The 17,798-nt window shown below is 38.2% G+C and overlaps 3 protein-coding genes across 4 annotated transcripts in view; 2 read left to right on the top strand and 1 right to left on the bottom strand.

The window, feature by feature from the left end:
• The first annotated feature begins 13 nt into the window (after nucleotides 1-13).
• LOC140335740 (uncharacterized) lies at nucleotides 14-8,073 on the top strand. Its single transcript, XM_072418651.1, has 5 exons — nucleotides 14-140; nucleotides 2,158-2,660; nucleotides 3,663-3,753; nucleotides 5,022-5,114; nucleotides 6,068-8,073. The coding sequence occupies exons 1-5, from the start codon at nucleotides 112-114 to the stop codon at nucleotides 6,627-6,629; spliced, it is 1,278 nt and encodes a 425-aa protein (XP_072274752.1). The 5' UTR covers nucleotides 14-111; the 3' UTR covers nucleotides 6,630-8,073.
• DBR1 (debranching RNA lariats 1) lies at nucleotides 8,066-15,373 on the bottom strand. 2 transcript variants are annotated; one of them, XM_072418649.1, is made up of 9 exons: nucleotides 15,173-15,373; nucleotides 13,727-13,965; nucleotides 13,314-13,438; nucleotides 12,735-12,815; nucleotides 12,438-12,523; nucleotides 11,142-11,366; nucleotides 10,435-10,515; nucleotides 10,194-10,339; nucleotides 8,066-9,172 (listed from the first exon to the last, which is right to left on the bottom strand). In XM_072418649.1, the coding sequence occupies exons 2-9, from the start codon at nucleotides 13,921-13,923 to the stop codon at nucleotides 8,503-8,505; spliced, it is 1,611 nt and encodes a 536-aa protein (XP_072274750.1). In that variant the 5' UTR covers nucleotides 13,924-13,965; nucleotides 15,173-15,373; the 3' UTR covers nucleotides 8,066-8,502. The 2 variants fall into 2 exon arrangements, with proteins under 2 accessions (XP_072274750.1, XP_072274751.1); XM_072418650.1 differs by lacking the exon at nucleotides 15,173-15,373 and adding an exon at nucleotides 14,205-14,964.
• Nucleotides 15,374-15,563: 190 nt separating this feature from the next.
• Nucleotides 15,564-17,798, top strand: part of VPS8 (VPS8 subunit of CORVET complex) — a 100,828-nt gene continuing 98,593 nt past the window's right edge. The window contains exon 1 of the mRNA XM_072419111.1: nucleotides 15,564-15,645. Coding sequence (XP_072275212.1) covers nucleotides 15,582-15,645 — 64 coding nt within the window. The 5' untranslated portion in view covers nucleotides 15,564-15,581. The remainder of the gene's footprint in view (nucleotides 15,646-17,798) is intronic.

The raw sequence follows: 17,798 nt of genomic DNA, 5'->3' as shown, positions 1-17,798 counted from the left end.
TGCGGCCTATCCACGGCATTGCAGCGCCTGTCCACGTGACTGCTTGTTTGTGCTCTGCCAGGGAAATGTACAGTCTATGTCTGTGTGAGGGATGAAGCATTGGCGGGAAATATGGAGATGAACGAAGCCTTCGAACGATTGTATGTATGTGGCGGGGTCTGGGTTATAGGCCAGTGAAGGGGAAAGATATTCGTGCAGCTCGCTATTCCCACAGAGTGGATTTCACCTCAATCGGTTGTGTTCTGAATGTCGGCTCTGCTGGTCCGGGTCTATCCTTTGGTGATGCTATGTTTTCCCCTAACTTCTAGGCCCTGTCTGTAGTTCACCTGACAGGCTACAATATGACCACACAATCCTTGTATATCCAGCTGAGGGCCCACCTAAAGCATTCCCTCACAAAGCTCCTTCATTATTAATATTAAACAGGATTAATATAGCGCCAACATATAACACAGTGCTGTACATTAAATAGGGGTTGTAAAGGACAGACAGTGATACAGGAGGAGACCCTGCCCCCAGGAGCTTACAATCTAGAGGGTGGGGGAAGTATCACACATGGCACATAGTTGTTAGTAGAATTAAATGAGAATATCTGGTCAGTGTGTGGTGAACTCTCGCTTCCTGTTGAGTCTCCAGAACAGGAAGTACACATAAATCTCCCCAATGAAGCCTTCTGCCATGATCAGTATGTATGCCCAGCATTCTTGCTGCTTATAGCAGGTACTTACCTGTCTCCAGCTTTGTCCTGTCATTGCTGATCCCTCAGGTGACATCATTGCCGGCAGCTCCATGGCGATTGTCTTCAGCCATTGGATGGCCAATGATAACATGCACAGAAGTCACATTGTCCCCTGGCAGTGCAGAACATGTGCCACCGGCCTCCTGGTGACTTTTTGTTTTCTGAGTTTAGGGCCACTTTAACCTCGCGAGTGGTAAACCCGAGTGTGGCTCGAGGTAAAAAACAAACCCTGAGGCACACTCGGGGTAGCTAAAAAAGTAAAAAATAAAGGCTTATCTGGTCCCATCGGCGTCCTGCTATCCTCTGGTTGTATCCTCTTCATCGATCTGTCCCCTGGCGAGTGCGCTGACGTTCCCCGGGAGTTCCCGGTGACGTTGGTGTTTGCGGCCATCGCTAAGGGCGCGGTGGGAATTTCAAATTATTTTTTATTGCATTCAATACAAAATACCTGTATTGAATGCAATACACTGGATTTATATGTCTAAAACACAAAATTATGTCAAAGTTTATTATTTATTTTTTTAATGTATTTAATTTATTATTTTGACATGATTTTGTGTTTCAAATTTTTTAATACTCAAACTATTACAGTGCTCAACCCAGAAATTTTTTTAAGCCGGGTAGGAAGAAATTGTAGGTGGGTGGCAGCCCCTTTATTGTGACCAAACTCTTTAGTAACCACCCAAAAACAGCCGGGTGGGTGCTGAAAAGTGCCGGGTGGTACGCCCAGCTAAAAGGGCCTGGGGAGAACCCTGTATTATACTGTAAAATACATTTTCATGAAAGACATTGTACCGCTTTTAGACATATAAATCCAGACAGAAATGACCTGCCAAGGAGGTAAAGCGTACCTAAACCCAGAATTTTCACTTCACAAAAAAACATGTAGACAACCCTTTTTTTATTTAAGGTAAAAATTCTGTTTGTGGTTTTTATTAAGTGCAAAAAAAAAGAAAAAGGGGGTGCAGCACTGCCCCTTAATTCCTTATTGCCTAGGCAAATGGGAGCACAGAGCCTCCTGGGATACCTACGTCACGCATCCCGGGAGACTCTCTCTGGCTGCTCCTTCTGCAAATGCCCTGAGCAATGCGCAGATCGGACATTTTTCCTCCTAGGGTGAGAGAGGCTCTTTTTTTTCTCCTGTAGAATTAAAGTTAGGTGTAATTTTTTTGGTTTTTAGTCTAGTTCCACTTTAACCTTATTGTCCAACTTTGTTCACACATAAAAACACAGTTTGGGTATGAATACATTTTAACATGTAAACTCTTTAAGTAGAACTAAAGGGAAAATGTTTAGGAAAGAGCGTTTAGAGGTTAGAAATCCTGGTTGGTATTGCAGTCTGTGTTTTCCAATATGTGAATGAATGAGTAATAATTAGAGTATAATAATATTTACTTCATTTTTATATTTTTCCGAAGATATCATTCCATTGCACAAGATGAAGAAAGTATATACTGCAGTAGTCAAAATTCTTCCACGGTGGACAACAACAGTGCGGTCAGCCCTAATAGTGCCTCGTCTCCTCAGTCGGCATTAGAAATGTTAACACAATTTTCGAAGAGTTGGAAGTCAGAATCTAGGATTTACAAATGTAGCAAATCGGTGTTTTCTACTGACAAGAAAGAGAACATCTCACTGGTTTACATGAGTAAATGTAGCGTGGATACAAAGTCCTCTACATATTCTGCCGGTAAAAAGCAAAATGGCGCTGATGGCCAACTGTACCATGAGCCCTTTATAGACGACTCCTACAGTACACGTTCCAATAACATTGAATACAGTTATGAGACACTAGATGGCTATGAATCAGGGGTGACTATGGAGAAATGTGCCAAACAATACTTATGCAGAGAATGCAGAAAATGTTACAAGAAAGCCAAGAAAAACAAACATGCTGATGAAGAAATTCCAAAAAAGCCAGGTTGGTTAAAAAAAAATCCTGTGCATGATCTCTTAATTGCTTAATTTATTTGTTGTTTCAAAACCTGTTAAAGTTAAAAAGCAACTGCAGCTAAAACAAAAACTGGCCTAGTATTCAGTGACCGCTAATCAGGTGCCTTAATATAACCAAAAAACTTTTGTCAAGGTGTCTGAATTTTGCTAAACCAGCTAATGTACAACCAGGTAGAGATTTTTATGTTAAGAAGTTTGTCACATCATGACAGTGGTAATACCTTTTTAGACAGTAAAATGTTTTGTCACAAAAAGGGTGCTGCAAAGCAAGAGGTAAGTCTTTAAATTGTTGTGAGAGAGATCTATTTTTCTTTATCCTGCTGAGCGGTTCATTTGTCTGGATTTATGTCTAAAAGCGGTACATAACTTTTCATGAAAATTTATTTTACAGTATAATATAATGGTATGAGTATAATAAAGTTTGAAACACAAAATCATGTCAAAATAATAAATTAAATAAATTAATATATATATATTATAATGTAAAATAAATGTTAATGAATCCAAATATTTCATAAATCCAATGTATTGCATTCAAAACAGTTATTTTGTATTGAATGCAATACAAATAGATTTGAAATTCCTGCCGTGCCCCGAACAGAACATCCGCGCACACTGATGTCACCGCGAACTCCCTGGTGACTCATCGGATGCAGAAGACTCCGACCGGAGGAAACAAGAAGACCGAGATTGCGGAGAAGGATGCCGGCGGGTTAGGTAAGGCTCCATTTATTATTCTATTTCACTGTTTTAGCTACCCTGGGTGTGACTCATGTGAAAAAATTTCTTGGAAAGAAATGGCATTGAACAAAAATATTTACCTTTTAAAACATTGTCATGATGTAACCCTTTTTTGAATAAATGCTTGTTTAAAGCATGTCGCATAAAAGCATTGTCAGACCTATACACTTATGAAATGGTTACAGCTGTCGATTGTAGTCTGGCTTAACCCTGTCTCTTTTCTTTCTAGGATATAGCCACTGGCGCAGTCAATTCTGGATGATGATAAACAGAGCTCCCACAGAAAAAAGAAACAAAAGGAAGAAAGGGGAACAAAACAGGTTGTCTTCTAAAAATCTAAAAAGAAATTTGAATAAAAGCATTAAAAATGTAAAATGTCATTTTTTTTTATTTTATTTTGTATTTGGAAAATTTGACAGTGATGTAAAAGATTTCCAGATAGGTTGACTTCTATGGTAACATGTTCACATTTAGACCTTCTATTGGCACATTGGTAAATCCTGCAGAATTGTATTTATTAGTGTGTTTTGGTAAAATCTTGATGCTCCCATTTTAATAAAATAATAACCGTTTGACTGGGACCAAGGGGTTATAGAGTACTTATATTAAGTATATGTGCCCAAAGACTTTTTTATTAACACTTATTTGAGGGGTTTCTGGAAAAAGATAGACCGTAGAATGCCACGGCAGTGAATATATTTAGTAGTACAAAACTTTGGTTGGGTATAGCTGAGATTACAAGATACTGCCATAAAAGAAAGGAATATTTTTTGTATATACCTTTAAGTCTGTCACAAAATAAATGTTACTCTATTAAAAAAGGGGACAGTGAAAAAGTTGTAAATTGGTGCTTGGCACAGTGCTAATGGATTAACACTTGGATGGGACATTAACTGCATGGAGGTTAAGTGTTGTTTATAAACCAGGAAATCTAACCCCAAATTTCCCCAAATATTCCCTGGTGGGAAGTAATTACTGCCATTGAAACACATGGACCTGGAAGATTCCCACAAGGGAATGTTCCCTGTTTTCTCAATAAAGCCCTAAATGTTGCTGTTTTCTCAATAAAGCCCTATATGCATGGGGTTTTCTCAGAGCATTCCAGCTTCTCGCACAACCCAGAAACATATTGGTATGTTATTAGGATTGCCTCTAAAATTGGCCTTAGAATGTGTTAGGGAATTATATGTAAAATATCAAATCTATAATAATATATTACTTGTGTGTATCATTTCTTGGGCTTGGAAGTGTTTAATATTGCTTTCCAGTTTGCACCTTCAGGGTTTACCATAAAGTTATCTAGACCTGATATGTCCTTTTTTTATTTATATATTTTTTGGGGAATCTTGTGTCATCATCATCAGTGAACCCACTGCGTTCTTTATGCATAGGGAGTACCTTTTTATACTTTTATCCTAAAAAATATTCTTGTATGTCATACCAATTCACAATATAAGCCTTTCATTGTTTACCTTTTTTTGTTTTGTAACTTTCATCAAGAATGATTAATAACTTTCTTGTTGTTCCCTGTTATTCTTTAAAACTTCTATCATTGTTTGATCAATGTGATTTTATTCTTGTGTTATAGAACTTTGAATTATGTTGTGAGGAAACTTAGAACCAAAAGACAAACGGGTAACCTTTCAGTAAGATGCTGCAGGATACACTCATTTCTAAAGAGGTAAGATGGAAATATTATTAAACTTTTTCTACAGTTTCTAATAGCAGGGTTACATTGTGGAGGCATCACAGCTGACATTCGAAAAGTGAAGTAGAATGCAGTTTGAGAAGATAAATATTTACAGCAATTATAGCTTTGTTAAAGTTCCCACACAATTTAGGATTATGCAGCCTCTGATGCAAGGGAATCTTTGTATAGATGTATGTGTTTATACAAAAGTAGTAGTGTCAACCCCTAAATCAGAACTCCAAACAAAAATAAGAATAAAAGAAATCTCCCATTCATTCATCAGATTTTGTTGCAATAGGAACTGTTTGCTATTTTCCCTGTTCTTTTCTCTGACACTTCAGCCCTACTACAGCAAGAGGCTAATACTGGAACAAGTTCAAGTACTTCCTGCATTAAAAAAAGAAATAAAATAATAATGATTACAGATCTTCAAAAATGTGTGTGTTGTGTATCTATAGGAAGTTCAGCTTTAAGGATTCTTGTATCCTATATTTTGTATGTCTGACTTTCTTAAACTGTTATGGCTGATGTGTACAGTAGATGGAATATTTGATCTGTAAACCAACCACAATTTGTTGTATGTGCCTACCCTACTAGGGAGGCAGTGGGGGACATAATGTGTAAAATGTTAGCCCCGCTGTTACTTTGTTTGTCTTCTACATGCCTATGACTATTAAAGACTCCAAAAGAAGTTCAGGGTCAAGTAACTAATGTACTTTAATGGCTTTTCGCTTCCCCTCATCCTATGTGACCCTGATGCTTCCTCTAACGATTTTCTTTTACTTTTTTTGCTGTGCATTCTGGGTAATTACACAACTGATTGTAAAATGTAGCAGAATAACCCAGTGTTATATTGTGGACTCCTTGCAAGAAGCAAGACTCCTTTTACTCCTCCCTTTATGATTTTTTTTTCTTATTCATGAATACCTTTGTGTTCTTTTTAGAAATCTTCGTTTAGGTATGAAAAAGAAACAGATTCACAGTCTTAATGGCAGACAGAAAAGAAAAAGGCCAACTTCTGCTCAGAAATCCTTCCATAAGTTAACAGCAGAAAGAAAGAAAGAGTCCTTGTCTCACAGCATAGAAAAGAAAAATCCTAAAAAGACTTTTGTGTTTGCATTGGATTCTAGTGAGGAAGAGGATACAAGGCTGAATGTGAAAAGATACAAACTTTTAGGTGAAGATATGGAAAGAAATTACTCAAACAAACGCAGAGAATCCTCTCTTTTAATGTCAGACATTATTGCAGATCCTGTCTACTCTTGGGTGGAGCAGAATACTTCTGAGCATGCAGACAGCATAGCTTCACCAGACACTCAAGATGAAGAAGATCTGGGGACATTTAATCAGAGGTTTAATGTTCAGCCTCAACCTAGTAATAGTACCTTAGAAATAGCAGGGTCCTCCGTCTTTTCCCATGTTCAGGATGGAAGTTTTAAAGACCTACTTCAGAGAATGAACTCGGGATTCTTAAGAAGTGGCATAGTTAGAGAGAAACAGCTCTGACTTTTATTTTAAAGTTATTTTCCACCTCTTTTTTTATTGTAGCTTAGGTCAATGAAAAGAAATGAAACACACTGTCACAGTGCCAAAGAGATGAGCAGGTCATTAAAGTGTATCTGAATGAAATACCAAACATTTCATATTTTGCAGCTTATCAGTATTTCAATGTTATGCTGCAATCATTTTCCATTCGGAGACTTTTTTTTTTCCATCTTACTGTTAGATGTTGATCCTGCCAGTCAAACACTTCCTGTCTTAGAGTGACTGTGAGCATATTGTGTAAATAAGCACTGATGTCAATCCAAGCTGCTTGCTCCTGATTTCATCTCCCTAGCGGTAATCCCAAGTGTGGCTCAGAATGAATTTTCCATACCAAAAGCAGTAACCCTGAGCCACACTCTGGGTGGAATTGCCAGGGAGTTTTTAAGTCTTATACCTGGTCCACACGTTCCCGCGGTATCCTCCATCGATGCCCGGCATCTGTGTAACCTGGCAATGCTCGGCCAGCATCTGAGTCCCTGATGTGTGAACGTTGGGGACACAAGGCCAGGGGAAGCAGATGCCATCAGGGCATCCGATTGCGAGCATGTGGCTGGAGGGGTGGATCATGCGGCTGAGAGGCGGAAAATTTAAAATACTAAGTGTTTTTAAATGTTCCCCTTCTTCTTTTAAAATACTTTGTATTCATACTGCCAGGGAAGTAAAACTACAACATACCTCTCTCTCCATCTTCCTATTTTTGTGGAGAAGTGTGCATATTTGTTATATTCACTTGTCCAGTTCAGTTTCTAACTAGCTGCCTTCTCTGTAGTTCCTCTAAAGCCTATTGGGTCGGTGTGACTGATAACTGTGTACGTGGCTGTGAAAGGACTGATAAAGGATAAATTACCTTTTAATGAAACAAATATAATTGCACACTGATAATTTGTCCAGAGCAAAGCCCATCAGCCCATCAGCTCATCAGCTCTCGTTTAGCTTATGTCTTACAAGTGCAAACATTTTTCTAAAAAAAGAGAAGTTGAAGCCAAGATGTTAAAGCTGAAGTGAAGTATCTACAGCCAGGTTTAATAGGTGTTACATTTAGGAAAAGTAGCAGGAAGGTAGAATTCTGTTAAAGGTTAGCGTTAATAGTTGCTGAATGGGAAATAGACATTTTTCTTCAGTTCTTTTTCATCAGGTTGGATAACTCCCCTTTGTCTAACATTGTGCACAACAAAGGCAGCTTGACAAGGTTGAAACATCCATTAGATGGTCTCCAAGTCTTAGGATGGGAAATCGGTTTGACCGATCATTTACCATAATGGTAGAAGGAAGAAATGTCTTGTCCAGACTGGGTTGCCTCTTTCACTTTCTATTGTTGGAAAGAGTCTGAGACAATTTCTCAATCACATTTCAATATAGACAATTATTTCAAAGAATAAATAGTAAAAACTCAAAAGTAAAACAACTTTTTGTCTTGATTTATTTACATTATATGGTTAAGAAATAATAAAATAATACCAAATAAAACATTTGATAAATATTTACACAAAGGCATTTTACTATTGTATAGTATAGTTAAAGCTCTCCCCTGTAAAACATTTATGTCCTACAGGGTTTTCTTAGCTGGGGTTAACAGTGGACTTAAAATAGGCAGTGATATTCATTGAATAACTACTCAGTCCCAGTGTGCTGCAGTAGCCTTTCATTGTAGCCGCTTTCAGGATAGCACTTCATCTGAACTATACAAATGTATTACGCAGCTGAACTACTTGCATGACCAACCAGTGAGCGTGAGATGGAATAATGCACTATTTGATGCGGCCCGCAACACTGCCAGCAAGTCACTTACTGCTTTACAGCAGTCCAAATAGTCCACAATCCAGTACCTATCTGGCTACTCATCATCATCCTGTACTGTGTAGATGGCCTGGTTTCTCCTTTTAATCCTCACATTGCCTCGTACATTCTCGTCGCTCAGTCTCTTAAGTTGCTTCTCAGGGTTCTTCTCTTCCCCTTCAGTCTGACTGCTCTCTGAATGCTCCAGTTCATCATTGGTTGAATCCATAGCATCATCTGAAGAGAGAACCATGGAATCTGGCAGAACACGTAAATTAGAAAAGCTTGGGGAATATTCCGGAGAGGGCTCCACAGATCGTATAGAGAAGTTTTCTTCTTCCTCTTCCTCCTCCTCCTCCTCCTCCTCATCATCATCCAGAGTGATCTCATCGGGATTAACAGAGGTAGAAAGGGCAGAAGTGTCAGTGCTGTATTCACTGGGGTCTTCTATTGATCCACTGCTCTCTGTGTCATTATCTTCTGCAGCATTAAATTCTCCACCCTCATCATTTAGTTGTCCTGTTTTAACATTAATGTCAATAAGTCCAAAACGGGCGCAGAACTCTGTGGTTTGGGGATTAATATTGTGAGAAGCCACTCGGTTGTGTTGAGGATTGTTGGGATCATAACATGGAATAGTGACACTGAAGTTGCATGGGATTGTAAGGTCATTGCCTAGATCTTGTAAGACTTCTCGTTTTATTTGTTCTGTAGCACTAAAATCCCACCTAAAATTAAAAAAACACCAACGTTATAATCTCACTTAAGCATTTAGTCAAAAAATAAACATACAATAAAAAAAAAAATAGATTTCAAATAACTTGCAATGAACTGAAGGCAATGAACTGAATATGATAACTATTCTGGACATTAAGTGACAAATGGACAGTTATAAGTTATATTTATTAAGATGTTTATTGATATATTAAATCACATTGTTTATGTTGCATGATATTATATAATCTTTACCAGTGCTGAAAAATAATATGAAAAATTGTTGCACTAAACTATATCTGATCTAATTCAACTGCTGATACCAGTTAGTATTCGGTAATTTGATACGTAGCATGCATTTCTATTTGATTATTCAATTGTATGAATCTTTTTTTTTTTTTATTGAATTAATTTAACCCACAGGGCGATTACCATGCAATATAAAAAGTAGCAGTATTCATTGTCCAACCAAATTTCCTTTTGACATTTTAATTATACAAATATGACTTTTTAGGCCAATCATATCTAAATTTAGCAGACTATTTTCTTAAATATGAATAAAAGTTAATCAAGCACAGCATCAGAACCAAGTGGTAGAACACAAAGTCGTCACAAATGAAACCTATGAGGGTTAGTTAAGCTGCGTACACACTTGCAATTTTTGTCGTTGGAAAGGATCTTTCACGATCCTTTCCAACGACAAGGGACTACCCGATGCATGAACGGTGCTGTACATACTCTATGGAGAGGGTAGGGGGAGAGCGACGGAGCGGCACCCTGCTGCGCGCTCTCCCCCTTCCCTTTCATTAGGATCGGTCGTCGTCCGTGGATCCGGCAGGTCGGTCGTATGGACGACACCGACTGTACACACGGCAGATTTTCGCTCGATATTTGGCCGATGCCGATTATCGGGCGATAAAAATCTGCCGTGTGTATGTAGCTTTAGTCTATATCCTCCATCTATAGCTTATCAAGGTTGTGTGGTGACTGTACAATGCATGAATAAGCCCTACAGACTTGTGTCTGTGATCTCACCTGCTGTGTAGGCCATTGTTCTCAGGCATGTTCCACGTTTTTGAAGTTACATTGAGAAGGTCTTTAGTTGCTTTCAAGACACACAGCCATTCAAGGTCATACTCTAAACAGGCAGGCTTGCTGGGATCATGTTTTACTTCAACAATCTAATTAAAAATAAGAAACAAACATGAAATCCTAAGCAACTAAAATACATTTTCCTAAATTTTATACAAAATATTGAGCAGAAAACTATTCTTACCTGAAGAAAATCCCGATGGGGCAAGCATTTGTCCAGTGCCAAGAATTTGGTTGCTTTGGGTATTTCTCCTTCTACTTTATTCTGTAAAAGAAAATGTTCTTGTTAACCCACAGCAAAAGCAGTAACTAATTTTACTTATTGCTTACAGACAGGATTTCTGTTATAGTTGATGCAACTGAATTACAGCAACTGGCACCAACATAACTGGAAAATTAAAGACCTTATATTACATCTTTAGCTTTTATATGGAAACACTTTCCACTCAATCCACCTGTAATGAATGCAGGATCGTTTGTTAAAAGAAATATTGGAACGGACATTTTTGATCTGGAAAAAGAAACTCTCAGGGCATACTGGAATTTTATATAGGCAGTATTGGCAATTGATAACACGTCGCTGAATATACCGCATAAGCTTCTAATGGAGCAAGTAATATGGTTTCCGCCACAAAAATAATGGAGTGTTATGTGGCCAGCCATTAGATATAGGAAGGCAAACCTCACAAATCACTACAAACAGGCACCAGAAAAGTCAGAATTCGGAAACATCTGTAAATTATACAATGGCACACTATTGGTGGAGGCAAACTTTCAGTCTATGGCTGAGCTTCATATAGGGAAACTCTGATGTATCTATTACAGGAAGTTTGTAGGTAGGATTGCAAGCAGATGTTTAGTGTTATTACATGAAATAGGGAGATTTCTTACCGCATGTTGCATGAAAGCAGCAAACTTGACATGCAAATGTGCAGAAAACCAGTATGATGGCTGGAGATGGTGGAGGAGTTCAGCAGCTACTGGGCTGCCCAGAGTGTTGTCTTCTACCTCCTGTCTAAAGAAGCCTTTTTTCTTCAGCAGCTGGTTCTTGTTCCCATAATGATATATACCACGAGGCCAGTCATGAGACAAGAAGATGTCCATGGACTCATTTATCTGCAAAGAGAAGATCATCAGGTATCAGCAGTGTTCTCAAGTCTAAATTGTACAAAGGGCATTCTAGAAAATAAAATGACAGATTGCGAAGACCCTTCTTTGAAACGGCAAGTTGTAAAATTAAAAAGTAGCTAAACAAAAGAGGAGTCAGGCATAACAAAGTCTCCAAATACCTTTTTTGGATAATACTAGTATTTGTACACACATGAGACACTGATCATTTAGTAACATTTGCCACCTCCCCCTATTTTTAAAAGAAATACATTTAGCTGCTTTCCATAGACAGCAGGTTTGTTATGAATTTTAGAGGATAGTTATTCTGTAGAACATTTATTTGTGTTTTAGAACATCATCATGTGACAAAACAAGACGTGACATTTTAAATATATGTACCATAAAAAAACCTAGGGCAGCCAGATGGAAAAAATGTATAGTCTGTATTTTACTATTTAGAAATCCCGGTGTATTATGGGAAAAGGTATATGTAGACAGTGCCATTGTGTAAATACCATACCATTACAAACTTACATGTTACAGTTTAGGCATTTAGACTGGGTAAGGTTCATCTTAACATCTAATACACGCAATGTGTTTTTCATTGTTAGATTAAATAGAGAAAAGATTACAGTATATTTGTCAGTGACCCAGAGTGGAAGGTTTCCCCTAATTTCCTGTATTTTGGTTGTGGGAGTTATAAGGACACAAAATAAAAAATGGTCAAAAGTTTAGCCCTCTCTTATTGTACTAAAAACCATGTTTCGGTCTGTTTACGTTCACAAAATTTTTCCCACCAAGAAGTGAGGAGAGATCTCTCCAACAGAAAAATATTAAAAGGCAGGGTAACCTTTGCCCCCTCAAAACAAAACTAAATGGGGCTTTAGAACATATTATAAAAAGCAATTGTCACAGCTGATTACAAGGCACACACTGGCTATTTTCTGAAACACCACATAAGATAGAACACATGCAATATATTAAACAATGTATTGTAGCAGTGCGAGACGTTTGCTCCGTTGCCAGCTGGGGCTTTTAGTTATGAAACTTTTTGGACACCAATGATTTTGTGCATACCTGTTTGAGTTTGAAGACTTCTAAGTTCCGCACATGGTAAGCGCTTCTAATTGTGTCTTTGTTATATGGAGGATGTTCAAAATGACCTAAAGGAATGACAGAAGACACAGAAATATTAGAGCACCAATCACATTTCTCAGACTCCAGTGATGGAGTTTTAGTTTTTGCAAACAGCACACAGAAGGATATTGGTTATGTTTCAGAAAGGTAAAAACACCAAACCACATACAGGTCAGGGTTATTGTACCGCAAGGAAGAAATATCTAAGCAAACAAAGAAGCAACTATTTTTTATTACCTTTTCTATAGTCATGGTGTTTGAAGATGCCAGAAATTCCTCCAATTCTCACACCTTGGTATTTTACTACTCCAGCATATCCTTAAAAACAAATATACAAACAAATTAAAATAACATTTTTAAAAAGCATTTTTTTAAAAAAAACACCACCATGATGGCCAAAGCATAATGTGTACTGTAGACCTCTTAGAGAATGATTAAACCTCCTCAAGACTTTAACTGCATTGTTTTGCCAGGGAGATTCTCAAAAAAATATTAGCATCAGTTAAGCTGACTGGAAATGCACAAATGACTTATTGTTTAAGGAACCCCTAGCAAACTCTGGAAGAACTCTGGTTGAGAAACACATCTCTAGGGATATTGTTTAGCTAATGTTAGAGTTACTGTTATGGAAATATTGTTTATTTAACAAGAAAGCAAGGGTCTTTAGCATACTAGTCTCTTGTGAAGAGTCTATCCATTGTTGTGCAAATTAAGCTGGGATCCCAATTGTGAGAATCAGGCGTGTGTGAAAAAGCAGTGTTTCTTTTGATAGTCATGCAATTCAATATGTAAACAATATGCTGCAAAAACACTTACCTAGGTAGTAAATATTTGGTGCAACCCAGCCTCCATATGGCAACTCTTGGAGATAATTTGATGCTTCATGATTTCCTCCAATGAAGATTGTAAGTACTGGAGCCTTCTTTTCTCCAGAATAATACCTGTACAATACATACATACAGTCAGTCATTAATGTATGTTTGTATGCTGACCTTGCTATAATATAACATTTAATATAACTAAGCTGGCCATGTGATTGGATGACAAGAACAAAGCTAAACCACCTCTAAATAGCTAATGATAACGTTTTACTATCTAACATACAAAGTAACTATATTGTCATCTTTCAATGCACACAGTAACATTGTGTTTGTAACATGTCTAATCACAATTCTCTTTATGCTGCATGCTAACATGTTGTGTACACTCAAATAGTGAAAATGCCTTACTTGTAAAATGTCTGCATCTGACGGTATTTTGGGGGCACGGCCATACATTTCATGTCCCCTTCATTCCTCACTGCCTGAAAGTCACCACAGCAGACCAGGAGGTCAACTTTAGTGTTTTCTTTCTTCTCCAAAAACTGGATAGTTTCATAGATCTTATCCAGCTCGCCATGACAGCAACCTTCCACTGCAATCTTCATGATTGTTGTTGTGTGGTCACAAAACTTTCTTTAAATTTTTATCTGCAAAAAAAAATTGTAAAATATTAGGATCATAAACTGCAAACATTTACAATATAGAACACGTGATTCTGTGTCATCATCCAATATTTACCCTCCTCTCTTATAAAAATTAACCACCCATTAACAAATATAGTGTCATAGTAAGTAACCCTTCCAAAATAACACCCTGATTAAAGCTTGATCTAAAGAATTAGCAATGGAATACAGGTTTCCACAGACATCAGAATCAAAAGACCTACCTAATAGAGCACCCAACAAGGTCACAGAGCACCAACAGGTCACAGAGCACCTTCCAATCTTCTCAGATGTAATAGAGGGAAACCTTCAAGTGCTGATATTTAAGCAACTTGCACTCCCTGGCCACACCCCCATTCATGGGAAGTGTGAAACCAAAACAATGATCCCTTCCTCCCCCACTGCTCCTTTTCATTTATATGAACTTCTGAACTCATCCAAAGCAATGATCTGGAGAGTGGATAAGTTTAGTGTTCTACAAAACATTACTGGAAATCAATAGGACATTAATAAATATATAAGGATATTGGAGGAGATAGTGGAGCGGTGAAGGGATTTGGTTGTAAAATAGGGATTTTTGGGTGCTATGCATTAGTGACCTATCTCGTGGGATTTCTCAAAGATCTAATCATCTCTATAACTCAAAAGTACTTTTCATTTCTAAGGCGAACATCTCCAGCTCATCTCCACCATCACCACAAACACTAATGATTATCATAATTCACAATTATTGAACGTCTCCACACATGGTCAGATCTAACTGTACAATATCCAGCAAGAATGCACGGCAAGGCCCTTCCTGATTGAATTTCATTGCTTATGCTTATGAAGGTTTATCATCTGCAGGCCCTATTTATTGTACTGCGCTATGGTATATGGTGGTGCTTTATAAAAAAAAAAATAGGAAATACACTGTTTCCATATTACATTATTGTGCTATAGCTAATGTTAAAGCCATCTCACACACACACTGCTGGAACAAATGGCTGCCCCCCAAGCTTAGGAAGCAGAGCCATGACAATTCCATTGCGAAGCTGTGAACAGCAGGGCAGCCAGCGCCTATAGGAGCTGCTCAGGCTTCGGTTCCCCCAGCAGGCCGCAGCCTCCTAAATTGGGGATCAGCACTCCAGCACCGCACCTCTCTATGTCAGCGCTATGACCCCCTCCCTCACCCCAGCACACCGCTCCTTACCTGAGGCGTACAGACCCTTATCCAGTGCACCAAGACGGTCGGATGTCCCCGTGATGTCACAAAGAAGGTGACTGCACTGATTGGTCGCCTTTTTTCCCAAAGTCCCGATTCGTTCTTACTGAAAGTTAAACTACAACCATACGTCATATTTTGTCACGTGTTCCTGCACATTCGTACTTCAGAAAAATGCCGGCTACGGAAGTGTTTGAGATAAATATGTACAGTTTTATAATGAATATTCATATACCACATACTTTTTACAGAATCAACCAAAAAGTAAAAAAACGGTCAAGTAAGTTGAAAAGTCTGGTCTTCCCCCAATTTCACGTGATTTACTTCCGGAAGTATCAGTGGAACGCACAGCTGGCACGCAGGAAGAGGAAGCGCCCCTTCCGGGAGTGGACTGCGCATGCACAGCTATGGTGGCTTCAGCAGCTTTAGTTCCCCAATAAAGGTTCTTGGACCTGGGCAAAGTGAGTGCCGTTCAGTGTCAAAAGTCTGCATGTGTATCAGCTGTGTATGAGGGTGCTGGGGACAGGAATTTTGTATCAGCAGTTTGTATCAGCAATTATGTAATCCATCATCATTGTGTATTCTGTCTTCATGATAACATGGCAGCTTTATAACATATTCATACTCTATACATATAATAAAATTAGTGTATGTGATGTCGTATTTATCATTAGAAGGGAAGCTGAGTTCTGGTTTCTGCTATTTTCCTTGTGATCAATCTATTATGCGTTTTATATATTTATTAGAGGACAACTAAGGCTGTCATGGTTGATTTGCACCAGGGAATGTTAGTTTACACATCTGCCATTCTGATGTGATGATCACTTCTGTTGCTGATTCACTGAACAGTGCAACAAGTGAAACCAATAGTCCAAGACTGCATATCAGTGCCATGTCAGTTCATAAGAAACTATCCAAGCCATTGGATCAGCATGGCGGTGTCTTAGCCTAGCAAGATGAGTAATACAATTACATAGGGAAAACCTAAATGCAACAAAAATATACTGACAACAACAGGTGCCTTGTAGCTGCTAGGACCTGAATACGTTACCAACCTCCAGATAGAAATCCTCTATACATATGCCAGACCTAAATGAAACTTATGATCGTTATATTTTGTGCTATATCAGGGGTTCCTGCATCATTTAAGTAACCATAGAAGTACTCCCAAATCTTCCAATAACTTGTTTTCCTTATCGCAAGTTATTAGTATTATTAAACAGAATTTATATAGCGCCAATATATTACGCAGCGCTGTACATTAAATAGGGGTTGCACATGACAGACCGTTACAGACAGTGACACAGGAGGAGGAGGAGGAGGGGACCCTGCCCTGAAGAGCTTACAATCTAGAATAAGGCAGCTAAGGCGAAACGCGTGGGAATTATAAAAAAAGATGACTGCAAATGTTCTTGATATACTGGATGCATCTCTATAATGAGATTTTACTCTAATCCTGGACTGAGGCAGTAGTAGTATCTGTATGGTGCCAAGGTGGCCAAAAATATATTATATTCTCTGTATTTTACCCACTAGTTGTATATTCACACACAATTGTTATAAAGGATTTTTGTAAATAAACCTAATACATATAATCGCTTGCCAAAAAAAAGCCTCTTTTGTTCCTTTATTCCTTATTCAACAAAACTATAGGCAACTTTGTTTTCAGCTCAGATTTATTTTAAAGCTGGGTGGGAAGAAATTGTGCCTTGGCACAAACAAGAGGTTATTGTAAAACCAGTGTATTTTTTAAACCCTATAGTATAGATAGGAGACAGAGCCAACTAAATCCTCCTTATTATTGAGGCATCATATCTTTACCATTATTTCATTATTACAATAATTATATCTATAACATAGACGGTTCTATTGAGGGCTTAGTTGTTTAACATGCAGCATGCTAAAAAAAAGAACAAATGATACTGATCCAATGGATCCTCTTGTAATAGTAACAGTTCTGGACACCATCATTCAGCAAAAACAACCTAAAACTACTATACCAGGGGTGTCAAACTCTGGCCCGGGGGCCAAATCTGGCCCCCAACATCCTTTTTTTTGGCCCCAAAAGGAATCCTAAATATGAACTGCAGCTGGCCCGCCTCTGCATTGAAATAACGCCACTACTACATTTCCTGGCATCTCTCGCGTCTATAGACCAGCGAGCTCTCTGCCTATGCGTGGCCCCCCATTGGACTGTTTTAGAGACACAAGTAATGCCGGGAGTTTTAGTAATGCCACTCATACGATTTAGTTCCGCATTAGCTGTGTCTGGCATTTCTAGCACTGCCCCTCAGCTGTACTTTTTCTTGCTACTCCAGGGAATGGACTTGAGTCATTGGATTTTCATAGAAGAATATTGTTATTATTGTTAGCCTGTGCAAAAAGGTTACCATTGAAATTTAACCCAGAAGGCTACAATAAGAGAAAGAGGCATTGGATGTTTTTCTTAAAAAAAATAAAAAAAAAAGTTATGCCTCTTTCTCTATTATAAGCTTGTTCCCTATTGAATGTGAAGTAAAATCTATTTGTTTCCATATTAAAAGGGTTTATATCTAATGAGAAAGAAAAATGTCCTCAATGTTTTCAATAAATTTCAAGGTTGGCCTGTGACTTT

Source organism: Pyxicephalus adspersus, chromosome 7, assembly GCF_032062135.1.
Source record: "Pyxicephalus adspersus chromosome 7, UCB_Pads_2.0, whole genome shotgun sequence".
Taxonomy (NCBI): domain Eukaryota; kingdom Metazoa; phylum Chordata; class Amphibia; order Anura; family Pyxicephalidae; genus Pyxicephalus; species Pyxicephalus adspersus.
This window is presented reverse-complemented; position numbering and strand designations above follow the sequence as displayed.

Excerpts from the sequence above, each read along its gene's own strand:
- DBR1 (XM_072418649.1), bottom strand. The coding sequence starts at position 13,923 with ATGAAGATTGCAGTGGAAGGTTGCTGTCATGGCGAGCTGGATAAGATC. Across the intron at positions 10,516-11,141 it reads CTGCTTTCATGCAACATGCG|AATAAAGTAGAAGGAGAAAT; the intron begins GTAAGAAATCTC and ends TTTCTTTTACAG. Across the intron at positions 9,173-10,193 it reads AACAATGGCCTACACAGCAG|GTGGGATTTTAGTGCTACAG; the intron begins GTGAGATCACAG and ends TTTTAATTTTAG.
- LOC140335740 (XM_072418651.1), top strand. The coding sequence starts at position 112 with ATGGAGATGAACGAAGCCTTCGAACGATT. Across the intron at positions 141-2,157 it reads AACGAAGCCTTCGAACGATT|ATATCATTCCATTGCACAAG; the intron begins GTATGTATGTGG and ends ATTTTTCCGAAG. Across the intron at positions 2,661-3,662 it reads AGAAATTCCAAAAAAGCCAG|GATATAGCCACTGGCGCAGT; the intron begins GTTGGTTAAAAA and ends TTTTCTTTCTAG.